Source organism: Ornithorhynchus anatinus, chromosome X3, assembly GCF_004115215.2.
Source record: "Ornithorhynchus anatinus isolate Pmale09 chromosome X3, mOrnAna1.pri.v4, whole genome shotgun sequence".
Lineage (NCBI taxonomy): Eukaryota > Metazoa > Chordata > Mammalia > Monotremata > Ornithorhynchidae > Ornithorhynchus > Ornithorhynchus anatinus.
The window spans coordinates 21,233,191-21,248,225 of NC_041751.1; the positions used below are offsets into that span (position 1 = coordinate 21,233,191).

The following is a 15,035-nucleotide window of genomic DNA, read 5'->3' on the forward strand; positions in this document are numbered from 1 at the left end:
CCAGAATGGGCCCAAGAAATCTTGGGGACCCAAGGATGTTGGGATGAATCCTTTGGTTCTGGATCTCTAGGTCACAGTTCTCTAAACTTGCTGGGTGGGCTCAGTCCAGAATCCCCTAGTTCTCCCCTTGGAACTGTGATCCAGACTCTCCTTCAGAATCATATTGGTCTCCCCAAGATTCCTCTAGTCCAAGGTAACTCTGATTGGTCCAGAACTCTGGAGGGTCTGCTGCCTCCAAGGAGCCTGGACAAATTCTATCCAAAATTGAAAGATTTGGTTGGACTTGGACGATTTCCCGACCAGGAGGGAAATGGTAACTGAGTCTCTTTTTCCATTTCCTGGTCAGGCATGAAGTTCCCGAATCTAGAATGCAGGATTAGAATAAGGAGATCGGATTCACCAGCGCTAAACTAAGGGCAATTGGAGCAAATGGTCGATGACATCTAACTATGGGAACACCTGAGTCGCCAGGAAAACTTCTTTGAGAACCACTGTCCCAATTTAGGGGTTTCCAACATTTTGAGAAGCTTGAATCCTATGAATTTTGAGAAACAATTTGGGTTAGTGGAAAGACACAGGAGACCTGGGTCCTAATCCCAGCTTCACCACTTGCCTTCTATGACACGTTCGTCCAGTCACAGTGTTTCTCTGCCTCAGCTGCCTCATTCATGAAAAGGGGGTTAAATACCTGGTCTTCCTCCCCCTTAGGCTATGAGCCCCAAATGGGTCAGGGTCTGTAGCTGATCTGATTGCAGATCAGATAAAATCCCAGAGTTTAGCACAGTGTTTGACACAGAGTAAGTCCTTAACAGATAACCTCTCCGAGTCTCAGATGTTCACTTGCAGCTTAATTAGTAGGGAGTGTAGCGGTGGGCCAACATGTGGCTGGAATGTAGGGGAAGAGACGGGATCTGAGCATCACAAGCTCTGTATCTTTCAGTCACCTCCTCTGCTTTCGGCATCCGAGTTCCTAAGTAGCTCCAACCCCTGGCTTAGTACAAATTCTTAGTGCAGTGCTCTGCACATAGTAAGGGTTCAATAAATACCATTGATGGTGATGATGATGATGCCGGTATCTCCATTCTCTGACTCACTTTGGACCCAGGCTCCACCTGGGGGGCTAGAAACTGCTGGTTCTCTCCCCCAACATCCTGAAGTCAAGCCCTCCCAAACCCCAGCCCAAATTAAGCCCAAAGAACTGGTACTAGTCCGCAACCCACGTCCACACATCCACCTCCCTTTTGCCTGAGCTATATCCCCACCTTCCCTCCCTTTCATAGTCATTCCCTGCTTCCTGCAGCTGAACAGTTGAAACGTAAAAGAAAGAGCTTCTGCTTCAGCCACCTTTGCCAACTCTCCACAGCTCCTACTTCTCAGGCTATGGGATCGCCTCTTGCTGTGCTCTTGGAAGAGGCACAAACTCTGAGAAATTGATGATGGCAGGGACAGAAGAAGGGGGCTTTCTTCCCATCTGCTCCGCCTGCAAAGAGGCAACTCAGCAAGGCAGTAGGATCTGCTGTGGATGCTGCTGTAAACGTTATAGGTATCCCTGCCTGACAACCTAGTCTATTCTGCCTTCTTTTCCTGTTTATCTGAAGCCTTAAAAAATGCAGGAACTACATATGCCATTTGTGATGTGCTCTCAAAAAAACCCATAAGGCTTTGCCACGGGGATAATGGGTGGTAAAATCTTGACTCCGAGAACCAGGCGTTTGCCTAAATGCACTCCATCACCGTTTCAATAACTCCTAATGAAGCGATCATCCAGAAGCAGGCAAACCAAGTCACATCCAATCCATTCGAGTGATTGGAATTTATTGCCTACCATTGCGGCTCCGACACGGCTGATTTTGACTGGGTTCCCCCTCCCGGAGAGCTCCATTTTTGCTTTGTCCATCAAGTACAGGCAAGCGTCCAGAATGCCTTCTTCAAACTATCCAGGAAGAGAGAAAACAGAACATTGCTTAACAGCCACTCAACAAGCAAATGAGGAGCAAATGTTCTTTGCCTAAAAATAAACGAAACAAAAGCTATATTTTAGTCTCCTGTGGGGAAGGATAAGTTTCTCATATATTAATCTTCCACCTTTAGTGAAAAATGTTGTAATGAAGGGAATACCACTGATTGCTTGATCGAAGGGAAAAATACATCTTCCTTTTCAAGACATATGGGGCCTTGTTAGTGGGCTATAGTCCCACTGACTTTTTTTTCTGTCCATAAAACTTTACTAGTAATATTAGTAATAGTATTTATTGAGTACTTACTGTGTGCAGAACATTGTACTAAGCACTTGGGAGAGTACAATACAACAGAGTTGACAGGTACGTTCCCTTGCAAGGATGTAATCTAAGCCATTAATAGAAATAGTGCTTCAAGACTGTTCACCTCTTCAAGGATAATGAAGTGATCTTAAAGTCTCTCAGAAAACCACTTCAGTCACTTTAGCTGACCTCTCCACTGCATATCTGTGATACCGTCCATGGGCTAAGTCTCTGAGTAGCCCAAGTAACACAAATCCTCTTGGGTCTTTAAAATAAATTGGTGCCCATGTGTCATATAGTTTAGATTTGGGAACAATAGTGACCCAACGTTGACTGCTTTCAAAGTCCAGACCTCCCCTTCTGGGATCCAGTGACCCCAATTTCAGAATGAATACAGGGAAGAAGCAGAGGGGCAGAAGCAGGGCAGGTGCCATCATCCACAGAACTGCCCTAGGCTTTAGCTCGGTTTACTTGGGAGAAATCCCAGGGCCAAAGAAAATACCAGGATCTCCCAGGAAAGAAAAGTGTCCCATTCAGTAATACAGTGGCCAGCGGATGCCATAGAAACCTCAACTAGGAGAGCAGCGGGGCCTAGTGGAAAGAGCATGGGCCTGGGAGTCAGAGGATCTGGGTTCTATTGCTGGCTTCATCACATGCCTGCCATGCGACCTTAAGAGAAGTCACTTCTCTGTGCCTGGGTTTCCTTATCTGTAGAATGGGGATTTGATACACGTTCTCCCTCCTGCATAGACTAGGAGTTCACGGGGACTGTGTCTGACCTGATGACCCACATCTACCCAAGTGCTTAATATAGTGCTTGGCACAGAGTAAGCCTTTAACAAATACTATTATTATTATCATTATTACTAATGATAATAATCAACAACCAACAGTCCTTACATTTCATTCTGCCAGTAATATGAACCGATACTGTAGAGCCGTAAGCAAGCATTTCTGTTCAGGAAACAGCTGGAATGGCTGCTTTGAAAATCAAATTGACTCAAATAGTCACTCAAGCTTTTATCAATGCAACTTGATCCCGTTTCAACCCGAGAAAGGGTGAGATCATGCCAGCCATTTTCTTCGTAAGTATGGCCGCAGAGTTCACCTTTTTTCTAGGAAACATAGACCCTTATTGAGTGACCATGAATAGCCACACCACTGATGTGAAGAGTGAAGCTTGAATTGACAGCATTTTCCAATGGACTGCTTTTAGGCTCAAAGAATGTGTTGAAGAGAGTCTTAGCGATTTTATGTTTCCAGACTGTAAAACCAGCAGCCACTCAGAGAAACTAAATGCAATGACAACCTCTGTGGTTTGAAGGCATAATTCAAATGTCATTTAAATGACCATTTATTGACAAACCAAAGGTAAAATCAGGAAACTAGGCCATGTCTCCTTAGGGAAGAGATCATATCTTTTTGTTGTATTCTACACCCTCTCAAGCTTCTAGTAGAGTGCTCTGCACACAGTAAGTACTCAATAGATACCACCGATTGACTGATAAAGTTTTAGAATGGGGTTAGCAACGTCTTGAGACCCAAGAATGAGATTAAGCCACGTATGTAGGTGTTGGCAGGGGAGCTGGAAGAAAGGAGGAAGGAAAGGGAGGGAGAGAGAAAGAAATTGTCCAGGGCAATGAAGGGCTTGAAGAACGCTGCCCAAATTCCTGTAAATTCTGCTCAGGGGTAATTAATGATGGCTTATTCCCAGTCTGGAACTCACTGTGCTTTGCCAGGATGTAAATAATCCTGAACCAAGGAAAGACCTTTGGGAACATTGTTTCCATCTATTATCTTCTCCAAGGCGACGTGTCACTGACAACCACATCTGTCTGCCCTAATTCTCCCTATATTTCTCCTTCCTCCTGGCCTGCCCCAGTGACTCGTCAGTTTCACCAGCATCAAAAAATGTGCTTCATTGGGAACAAGCTGGCATGCTGGCATGAAAACTCCATCTTTAACTCAGGGGAAAATATAACTCTTGACATCTGCAGCTTATACTTCATCTGTCCAGATGCTATTGCCAGGAAGTTCAACTTTTACTGAGTGTTTATTGTTCACTTTATCTTGAATAGACAGTGAACACTAAGATGATAAAATATCAAAATGGGGACCCACATGAATTGCTTGGATTTATTTTAGTCTTTGTGTCCAAGCTCTTGGGCACTGATTGTGCAGGACAGAAATGCTTCTCGGTAGAGCCCCTGGCCGTGTTCAGGAAACTTTGCCCCCAGCTAGACTGGAAGTTCTTAGAGGGCAGGAGTCATGCCTATCCAATTCTGTTGAATTCTCAATGCAGTACTCTACCACTGACTAATTGTTTTCCTGGCTTCACACTTTCCTCTTCTGGGAACTCAGCAAGGTACAGAAAGGGAGAGATGTGGAGATGTGTCCTACTATGAACAAGAAGCTTATGCCTGTTCCTTTTATCTTCTTAAGGCTTCCACATCTGCTTTCCTCATTTAATCAGTCCATCAGTCCATTAATTTTAGTAATTCAGTGCTTATTATATGCAGAGCACTGTGCTAAGAGTTTGGGAGAGACTAATACATAATGTGTAATGAGCAGAATGATGTGTTGGTAGGCACATTCCCTGCCCACAACAAGCTTACACTCTAGAGGGGAAGACAGACATTAATATGAATGAATAAATTGCATCTGTGAATGTAAGTGCTGTGGGGCTGAGGGTGGGGTAAATATCAAGCGCTCAAAGGGTGCTTAGACAACCCAGAAGGGAGAGGAAGTCGGGGAGATGAGGACTTGATCAGGGAAGGCCTCTTGGAAGAGATGTAACTAGGCTTTGAATGTGGGGAGAGTGGTGGTCTGGTGTATATGGTGGGGGAGAGAGTCCCGGGTCAAAGGGAAGATGTGGGAAAGGGGCCAATGGCGAGATAGACGAGTTCGAGGAATAGTGAGCAGATTCCTTGTGCCTTAAATGAAGAATGAGTTAATACTTCATGAACAATATGACATTTGCCAGGGAAGCAGAAGCACATATAGAAGGATGGACACACAGAGTATCCCTCTGGAGACTTGGACATGCTTATTAAAATACAATTAATTAGAATAATTAAGTATAAAGAGAAGTACTTCAAAAATATGTTTTGAGCTAATAAGAGTGTGGTGTAGTGGAAAGGATTAGGATTTGGAGTAAGGGGACCCATGTTAGAGTCCCAGCTCTGCTCTTGGGCTATTAAATGATCCTAACCTGAGAAGCAGCCTGATGGAAAGAGCATGGGTCTGGGAGTCAGAGGACCTGGGTTCTAATTCTGACTCCACCACTAGTCAGCTGTGTTATCTTGGGCAAGTCACTTAACTTCTCCATCCCTCGGTTACCTCATCTGTAAAATCAAGATTAAGACTGTGAACCCCAAGTGGATTGTGGGCTGTGTCCAACCTGATTTTCTTGTATCTATTCCAGCACTCGGTACAGTTCCTGGCTCATAGTAAGCACTTAACAAATACCATTAAGAAAAATAAAACCTTCTCTGGTTTTAGTTTCCTTATCAATTGGGGATAGACTAGATTGTGAGCCTCAGGTGGAATCTCAGAACCTTGGATCTACCCTATCCCTTAGCATGTAGAAAGTGCTTAATAAATGCCAAAATGATCATCATTATTAAGAGAGTCGTTTCATTAGGACACTTTTTCTCTGAGCTGTGTGAGCTGATGGGAAATGGAGAGAAAAAGTCTTATGTTCTAGAAAAGTGATCCTTTAGGGGTAATTTTAATTTAAAACAAAAGCAGCATTGACCTCTTCCCCTGAATGAATTAGGCTTAAACCAATGTAGTTAGTCATTCATTCATTCATTTATTCATATTTATTGAGCACTTACTGTATGCAGAGTACTGCACTAAGCGCTTAGGGGAGTACAATACAACGATAAACAGGCACATTCCCTGCCCGCACGAGTGAACAGTCTAAAGGTGGAGACAGAAATTAATATGAATAAATAAATTACAGATACTTACATAAGTGCTGTGGGGCTGGGAGGGGGGGATGAATAAAGGGAGCAAGTCAGGGCAACGCAGAAGGGAGTGGGAGAAGAGGAAAGGAGGGTTTAGTCAGGGGAGGCCTCTTGGAGGAGATGTGCTTTCGATAAGGCTTTGAAGTAGGGGAGAGTCATTGTCGGATTTGAGGAGGGAGGGTGATCCAGACCAGAGATGGGATGTGGGTGACCAGATAGGCGAGATCGAAGCACAGTGAGAAGGTAAGTCATCTATTAGGACTAGGCCTGGATCCCTTTTCCCATTCCATAGCAATGAAAGGGTCCTTTTGTTAATGCTTTGGTTTTGGCCTTGCCTAAGGATCTAGGCACCAGTTGGGTTAATAATTAAAATGATAAGGATTTCGTGAGAAGAATGGGATTGGGGGTTGGGGTGGAGATTGGGACCAGTGACCGTCTAATTTTTCTTGCCCTCTTTATTAAAGCCTTGATTCCTGTGACTATTGAGTGTGGCTGAAGAGCGCTGGTATTTCCATGAATCCTGCCCAATGTTCTTTGGGTCCTTAGTAGCTGTCTATCAAATGAGGGATATTTTGAGTCCCAGATGCATGGAAGTCACCAGTATTCTCTGAAGCAGGAAAGACACACCATCACTCATCGGTGACCCAGATGGCTCTGGAAGATGGACAGCAACTCTCTCCTTTACAAAGTTCAAAACTCCAACTGCTTATATAATAGCCTTTGTTAAGCCCTTACTATGTGTCAACTACTGTTCTAAGCACTGGGGTAGAAACAAGTTAATCAGGTTGGACACAGTGCCTCTTTTTTCTCAATCTTTCCCTCTCTCTTTTATGTAAGCATTCATATATTTGTATCAAAATTATCTATCACAGAAGCTCATAGAGAGATAGACCATGACCAAATTTGTTTGTTAGATTCAGTATTTAGTAAAACCATAGGTGCTCAATAAATGCAATTAATAATAGTGACAAATTCTAACTGTTCTCACCTGGCCAAAGTTCCAGCTCCGAGATTTTACATTGTTCACTTCTCCATGGAAAATAACTCCAAGGTCATTCAGGACATATTCTTCCCTTTCCTTCTCGTCTTCCAGGTACACAGCATCCTCTATGGCAGGGTTTAGTCACAAACAAACATTATTTAATCATTTTCAGTACTGAAAGATAAGATGTGGATTTTTTCCAAAATATGTTTAACTAATGAAAGATATCTTTTGCTCAGCAAGCATAGCACCATTTCCTCATATATAATCTATGGCAACAGTAAACACAATCAGAAATAAATCAAGAAGTAAATGATGCATGACGCAAAATGCTGACACATCCATACTTTCCTTAACAAGATCTGTAAAGCACAATTGAGTTGCTATGTTTTATCAAGGATTTTATAGTTACTGGGCCTCAGTAATTTCAAAATCAGAACTCTGGAGCGCAGTGAAGAATCTGCAGCATGATTTCCAACCTATTAATGTTAACCAAAAACAGCTGAATGGCAAATGTTTTTGTTTTTTAAAATCTGTGTTGCATTAAAAAATGACAATATTATCTGGAATGCTCATTTTGCATAACATTATCGGGAGGAGAGGGGTTGGGGGACGATAGCTGCATCTGGTGTGGAAATGTTGGTGGCTTTCGATTCCATTTACTAGCTGATCGCTAGCCGACAGGGAGGTGGGATTAATGCATATATTTCTGAGTCCTGAATTCCAAAATATTTTGGAACCGAGATTCCTGTTTTGATTTTAGTAAAACAAAACATTTAGATACATGATATAATGACAGAATAAAACAGGTTGATTTTGTCGGGAGCTAAAGTGGAGTTACAAAATATTGTAATAATAATGATGATAATTGTTCTACTTGTTAAGCATTTACTATGTGCCAAGCACTGGCACTAAGGCTCAGAGAAGCAAAGAGACTTGCCCAAGGATACACAGCAGGTAAATGGCAGAGCTGGGATTAGGACCCAGGTCCTTTGATTCCCAGGCCTGGGCTCTTTCCACTAGGCCACACTGCTTTCGTGCTTCACTATGTTGGAAAGACACATCTACAGACATATAAAACAATGACCCTTCAGTATATATTGATCTTCGCTACTCTCCTACTACAGCCCAGCCCGCACACTTCACTCCTCTAATGCTAACCTTTCCACTGTACCTCGATCTCATCTATCTCGCCACCGACCTCTCGCCAGCATCCTGCCTCTGGCCTGGAATGCCCTCCCTCCTCATACCCGACATTACTCTCCCCCTCTTCAAAGCTTTACTGAAGCCACATCTCCTTCAAGAGGACTTCCCTAAGTCCTCTTTTCCTTTTCTTAGCTCCCTTCTGCATCACCCTGGCTTGTTTCCTTTATTCATCCTCTTTCCCAGCTCTAAAGCACTTATGTACATACCTGTATTTTATTTATACAAATGTCTCTCTCCCCCTCTAGAATGTAAGCACGTTGTGGGCAGGGAATGTGCCTGTTATATTGTTACATTGTACTCACCCAAGCACTTAGTATTGTACTCTGCACACAGTAAGCGCTCAATAAAAATGATTGACAACTGGCATACCATGTGCAGTGCTCTGTACTAAGTGAACAGTTGAGAGAGTAACAGAACCAAAACACATCCTCCCCTCAAGAAGGTTACAATCTATTGGGAGAGACAGACAAAACTGATGCACAATGAACGGGAGTAGGATAAATAACAGTGCTCTACAAAGAAGAAGTAAGAATGTCTCAGAATGAAACAATTACATATACCACTGAAGAGAAACATAAGTGTTGAGAAGGGAAATACAGTTCATAAATGGTCAGAGTGGCTATTGGACTGACACATTAGATGAATTAATCGAAGAAGGTTTCCTGGAGAAGATAGATTGTAGAAAGGCTTTGAATATGGAAAAGTGAGGTCTAGAGTGTGTGTCCAGGTCTAGGGGGAGAGCATATCTGGCTAGGGGAACATAGTGAGCCAGGGATTGGAGGTGAGGGAATTGAGAGCTAGAGAGGTAGGGGAAATAAGCCTTTTGCCTCCAGTGCATCTCCGTCCAGAAGCCTGTCGGCACCTCAAACTCAACGTGTTCAAAACTGAACTGCTCATCTTCCCTTCTGAAACTCCCTCCTCCTCACTATCCCATCCGCTGCAACCGAAGCCCGCAACATCGGTGTTCTCCTCCGCTCTTCACTGCCATTCAGGTCACTCTCCAATCCGCCCCTAAATCCTGACCTCAAGCTAAAGTGAAACGGGGATCTTCTGGCCACGACCAAACTGAAGACTTTACTTCATTGGTAAAGAAGCTCTATGGCTCCGAACACACTATTACGGCACTGCTGAGGTGTGCAGATGGAACCAGCCTTATCACAGACAAAAAGACAATCCTTTCCAGATGTTAAGGGTATCACAAAGAACATGGAGGATGGAGGAGACCATTCAGAGCAGAAGAATTGATTGAAAGGTGGAGACTTAAATCTACGCCCTTGCTTTCGAGGAGCGATGTCCACAGCCAAAGCCATGAACAATGGAAAAGCACCTGGATCTCACAGCATTATCAGAGAACTCTACAAGCCAGGAGGGAACCTGCGTTCTTCCTCAACATATGCATCGCAAGACTTCAAAAACCTCATCGTAGTCACCCATCCTTATTTATAAGCCACATGGGAGGGAATTCTAGTCCAACAGCTATCACACGTGGATTGAACCTCGCCCTTGGTAGAGTCACTTTTGAGAATGGAGGACATTTATGTACACAGTCAGTTCTGCTCTAACACTGGTTATAGCATGATGGGAAAATCAATCAGTTAATCACTTGTCTTCAGTGAATGCTGGCCGTGTGTAGAGCACTGTAAAACCAAGTGCCTGGGAGAGTACGAGAGAGTGATAGACATGATTGCTGCCTTCAAGGAGCTTACAAACTATTGGGGAAGACGGTCCCCAAACAAATTACAGATAGAAAGAAAAAAGATAATGGAAATATACATAATGCGGATGATAGAATATAAGTTGATATGTACAGATGTGTTACAGGTAGTTGTGAATGCATACATGTGGTTATGGCTCAGAAGAGTTGAGAAGAATTAACTGGAGAATGCCTCCTGGAGGAAATGGAGAGATATGCAGTATGAAAAAAGAGGAAGTTCCAGGCTGGAGGAACGGCTTAAGCTAGGGGTCAGTGGAAAAACAGAAGAGAAAGAAACAGTGAGAAGATGAGATTATCTGGATTGAAGAGGGCAAAGCACCGTGTAGGGAGAAAAGGGAATTGAGGGAGACAGCTTATTGAGTGCCTTAAAGCCGATGGTGAGGCGTTTCTACTTGAAGAAGCGAGGAATGGAGGAATTGTGTGAAGGATGATATTTAGAAAAATGATCCAGGCAACAGAGTGAATTATGGTCACGAAGGGTAGAGGTTGAAGGGAGGAAGGCCACTGGTGGGATGTGATGAGCACTTGGACCAGGGTGGTGGCTGTTTGAATGGAGGAGGAGGGGCAAATCCTGGAAATATTTTGGAGGAAAAAGCAATAGGATTCAACAACAGATGGAATTTGAGAGTTGAAAGAGAGCTAAGAGTCAAGAATAATACTAAGGTTGAGGGCTGCTGAGAAAAAGGGAGGGTGGTAGAGATGTCGACTGCTACAGGTAAGTTAGGGGAAGGGAAGGATTTCGGGGGGGATATTAGAAATGAAATGAACATGTCTTTCCTCCACCTGACTATCCCATCACTGTAGGCAACACCACCACCCTCCCGCTCTCACAAGCCCATAACCTTGACATAATCCTCAACTCAACTGTCTCATTCAACCCACGTATCAATCTGTCACAAAATCCTATCAGTTTTACTTTCACAACTTAATTTGCTGGACACTTAGTAAACACTTAACAAATACCAAAAAAATTATAAATGGGGAGGCCATTAACAATTTAACCATGATCCTCACCTTCACACCAAGGATTGAAGAGAATGTACACATCCCTCTCTGGGTTTCTTTGTGTTCGAATGATGCCATAGGGAGTCCAGATAGCAACGTAGAGGCGGAATTTTCCCACAATGCAGTGCGGTGAAGACTGGATGGACAGGCGGAGGGATCTGTCCTCCTTCAAAATGATCTTGGCTCCCCACTTTTCACTTTGCAACTCGGAGACCAAAGGTACAGGGATGTAGGTTCCTTTGTTTTCTTGCGGATAGCGACCTGAGGAAGACCAAGCGAAAGTGGATTCAATAAATCGACTGTACACTTCTACTCTGTTGCCGATAACTCACCCTTCTTCATATCTCCCACCCACTAGATCACACCCAGAAGTCCCGGACCAATCCACTTGTCTGGATCCCTCAACCCCTTAAAGGAGATCCCTGGGTGGTGACTAGTTGGATGGATGGCATCACTGGGAGGGTAGCTATGACCCTGCAGCTAGGATTCATCCATTCATTCAGCCAGTTGTATTTATTAAGCACTTACTGTGTGCAGAGCACTGTACTAAGTGCTTGGAGGATCTTTTTAAACCTGGGTCTAATCATTGCATCATTGGTATTTAATGGGTGCTTACTGTGTGCAGAGTACAGGAGATAAGATCCCTGCTCTCAAGGAGCTTACAGTCTAGAGGATGAGATGGACATTTAAATAAATGATAGAGGAAGCAGCTGAGTATAAGGATAGATACATAAGCATCGTGGGACTGGGGGTGGTGAGTATCAACGTCCTTAAGACTCAAGTGAGGAGTGATGAAGGAGGAAGGGTGAGTAGGGGAAATGAGTGCTTAATCAGGGAAGGTCTCTCGAAGGAGATATGCTTTTAGTGAGGCTTTGAAGGTGGCAGAGTGGTGGTCTGTTGGATACGAAGGGTGGGGGGAGATCCAGGCAAGAGGGAGGATTTGGACAAGGGGCCGGTGGTGACACAGAAAAGATCGAGGTACAGTGAGTGGGAGGTTGGTGTTAGGGAAATAAAAATGTGCAGACTGGGTTTGTAGTAGGAGATCAGCAAGGTCAGTTAGGAGGGGAATTTCTTTAAAGTCACTGGTAAGTATTAACATAGGTCACAGCCCTGGGGGATGAAAGGGTTCTGGGTGCTATATGCACCAGTTTCTATATGACCCTACTAGGCCTATGGAGTATAAGGCAGAAGGCCAGGCTTGCTTAACAATGTAAGGTGAAAGGTCAGATGGTAGTACAGAATGTAAGGAGGAAGATCAATTGTTGTGGGAAAGTAGGTGGACCCAAGCATCCTGTGGGGAACTGGTCAAGACCAGATAGTGACGACCCCCTGGCGAGGACAACGTAATGGAGAGGAACCAGCAAGGAGGCTATCCAATCGCCCCTTAAACCACCCGCCTCCCAACGTGATGGAACATCCTATTTCTTCTTTACAGGGAGGTGACACCTGGTTCTGGAAAATAGGAGAGGGATTTCTTGGAACAATCATGATGGGCCACACTGTCATGGGAGGGGGGACTGAGGGCGAGGCTGTATCAACATCAATGTATTTATTGAGCACTTACTATGTGCAGAGTACTGTACTAAACGCTTGGGAAGGTACACTCCAACATGAAGTGGAGGAGGCAGAAGCCAGACTGTGGGGGGTGAAGTAAGGAGTTGGAGGAGAGGAAGTGGAGGCAGCAGGAGTAAACAATTCACTCAAAGGACTTGGAATAGTAGAAGAAAGGTGGGGCCCAAGCTAAAAGGGCCAATTATCATATCCCATCTTGACTACCGCATCAGTCTCCTCATTGACCTCTCTGCATCTCATCTCTCCCAAGTCCAATCCATACTTCACTCTGCTCCCTGGATCATTTTTCTAAAAAAAAGTTCAGTCCATCTTTGGCCACTCCTCAAAAATCTACAGCAGTTGCACATCCACCTCCGCATCAAACAGAGGTGCATATTGCACTCAATCATCTTGCCCCCTCCTATTTTACCTTGCTAATTTCCTACTACAACCAGCACGCTCGGTCTGCTCCTTCAACACAAACATACTCACTGTGACTCCATCTTGTCTGTCTTGTTGCCGATTCCGTGTCCTCTCCCTTCGTATCCAACAGACCACCACTCTACTTCAAAGCCTTATTAAAATCACAAATTCTTCAGGAGGCCTTCGCCAACTAAGCCCTCATTTCCCCGATTTTCCTTTCTGCATCACCCTAGATTTGAACCCTCTAAGCACTTGATATTTACCCACCACTCAGCCCTACAGCACTTATGTACATATCTGTAATTTATTTTAATGTCTGTCTCCCCATCTAGATCTATCAATCAATGAATCAGTGGTATTCAGTAAGAGCTCACTATGTACAGACTGCTGCACTAAGTGCTTGGGAGAGTACGATACTGCAGAATTAGTAGAAACATTCCCTGCCCATAATAAGCTTACAGTCTAGGGTGGGAGGCAGACATTAATAAGAATAAACAAGTAATTTATAATATATAAATTAGTGATATGCACTCAAGTGCTGTGATGTTGGGGGTGGGGCCAATATCAAATGTCCAAAAGTCACAGATCCAAGTGCATAGATGATGCAGAAGGGAAAGCGAGCCGGGGAGAAGAGGGCTTAATCGGGGTAGGCCTCTTGGAGGAGATGTGACCTTAGTAATGCCTTGAAGTGGAAGAGAGTGGTGTTCTGGCATATATGGAGGGGGAGGGACTTCCATGCTAGGGGGGAGGATGTAGGAAAGGGGTCAGCAGCGAGCTAGATGAGATCAGCACACATTGACTAAGCTGGCACTAGAGGAGTGGAATGTGCGGGCTGGGCTCTAGTAGGAGATTAGTGAGGTGAGGTAGGATGGGGCGAGCTGATTGAGCACTTTAAAGTCAATGGTAAGGAGTTTCTGTTTGATACAGAGGTGGATGGGGGTGACACTGGAGGTTCTTGGGGAATAGGGAGACATGATCTGAAAGTTTTTGTTGGTAAATGATTTTTGCAGGAAAGTGAAGTATGTATTGGAGTGGGGAGAGACAGGAGGCTCGGAGGTCAGCAAGGAGGCCGATGCAGAAGTCAAGGTGGGATAGCATAAGTGCTTGGATCAGCATGGTAGGAATATGGATGGAAAGGGTATATTTTAGCAATGTTGTGAAGGTAGAACTGACAGGATTTGGTGACAGATTGAATATGTGGATGAAATGAGAGAGATGAATTGAGAACAAAGCCAAGGTTAAGGAGTTGTTAGGATGGATAGTGGTGTGGTCTACAGTCATGGGAAAGACAGGGAGAGGACCGGGTTTGGGTGGAAAGGTAAGGATTTCAGTTTTGGACATGTTTAACTTGAGATGTTGGCAGAACATCCAAGTAACTTTGTTTGGAAGGCAGGAGGAAATGTGGAATTTCAGGGAAGGAGCTTGGTCAGGGCTGGAGATGTAGATCTGAGAATCATCTACATAGAGATGGTAATTGAAGCCATGGGAGCTAATGAGTTCTTCGAGGGAGAGGGTATAGAGAGAGAGAATAGGAGAGGACCTAGAACTGAGCCTTGAGGGACCCCTGCTCTCAGAGGGTGGGAGGCAGAGAAGGAGCCATCAGAAGAGATGGAGAAGGAGCTGTCAGAGAGATAGGAGGAGAGCCAAAAGAGGACAGCACCAGTGAATCCAAGTTGGATAAAGTTTCAAGGACAAAGAGGTGGCCTATCATGTCAAAGGTGGCTGAGTGTCTAAAAGGATTAGGATGAAGTAGAGGCTGTCAAATTTGGCAAAAAGAAGGACACTGGTTACCTTAGAGTAGGCTACTTCTGTGGAGTGAGGGGGTCGGAAGCCAGATTGGAGGGGATCTAGGAGAGAATTGGAGGAAAGGAAGTGGAGACAGTGGGTATACACAACTCTCAAGAAATTTGGAGAGAGATGGG

General features: G+C 44.3%; 1 protein-coding gene across 3 annotated transcripts in view; it reads right to left on the bottom strand.

The window, feature by feature from the left end:
• Positions 1-15,035, bottom strand: part of F13A1 (coagulation factor XIII A chain) — a 144,801-nt gene that overhangs the window by 77,248 nt on the left and 52,518 nt on the right. For all 3 annotated transcript variants that reach the window (XM_029054049.2, XM_029054051.2, XM_029054050.2), the window contains exons 4-6: positions 11,149-11,400; positions 7,221-7,339; positions 1,826-1,933 (exon numbers count right to left, since the gene is read on the bottom strand). In XM_029054049.2, the coding sequence (XP_028909882.1) occupies positions 1,826-1,933; positions 7,221-7,339; positions 11,149-11,400 (479 nt within the window). The remainder of the gene's footprint in view (positions 1-1,825; positions 1,934-7,220; positions 7,340-11,148; positions 11,401-15,035) is intronic.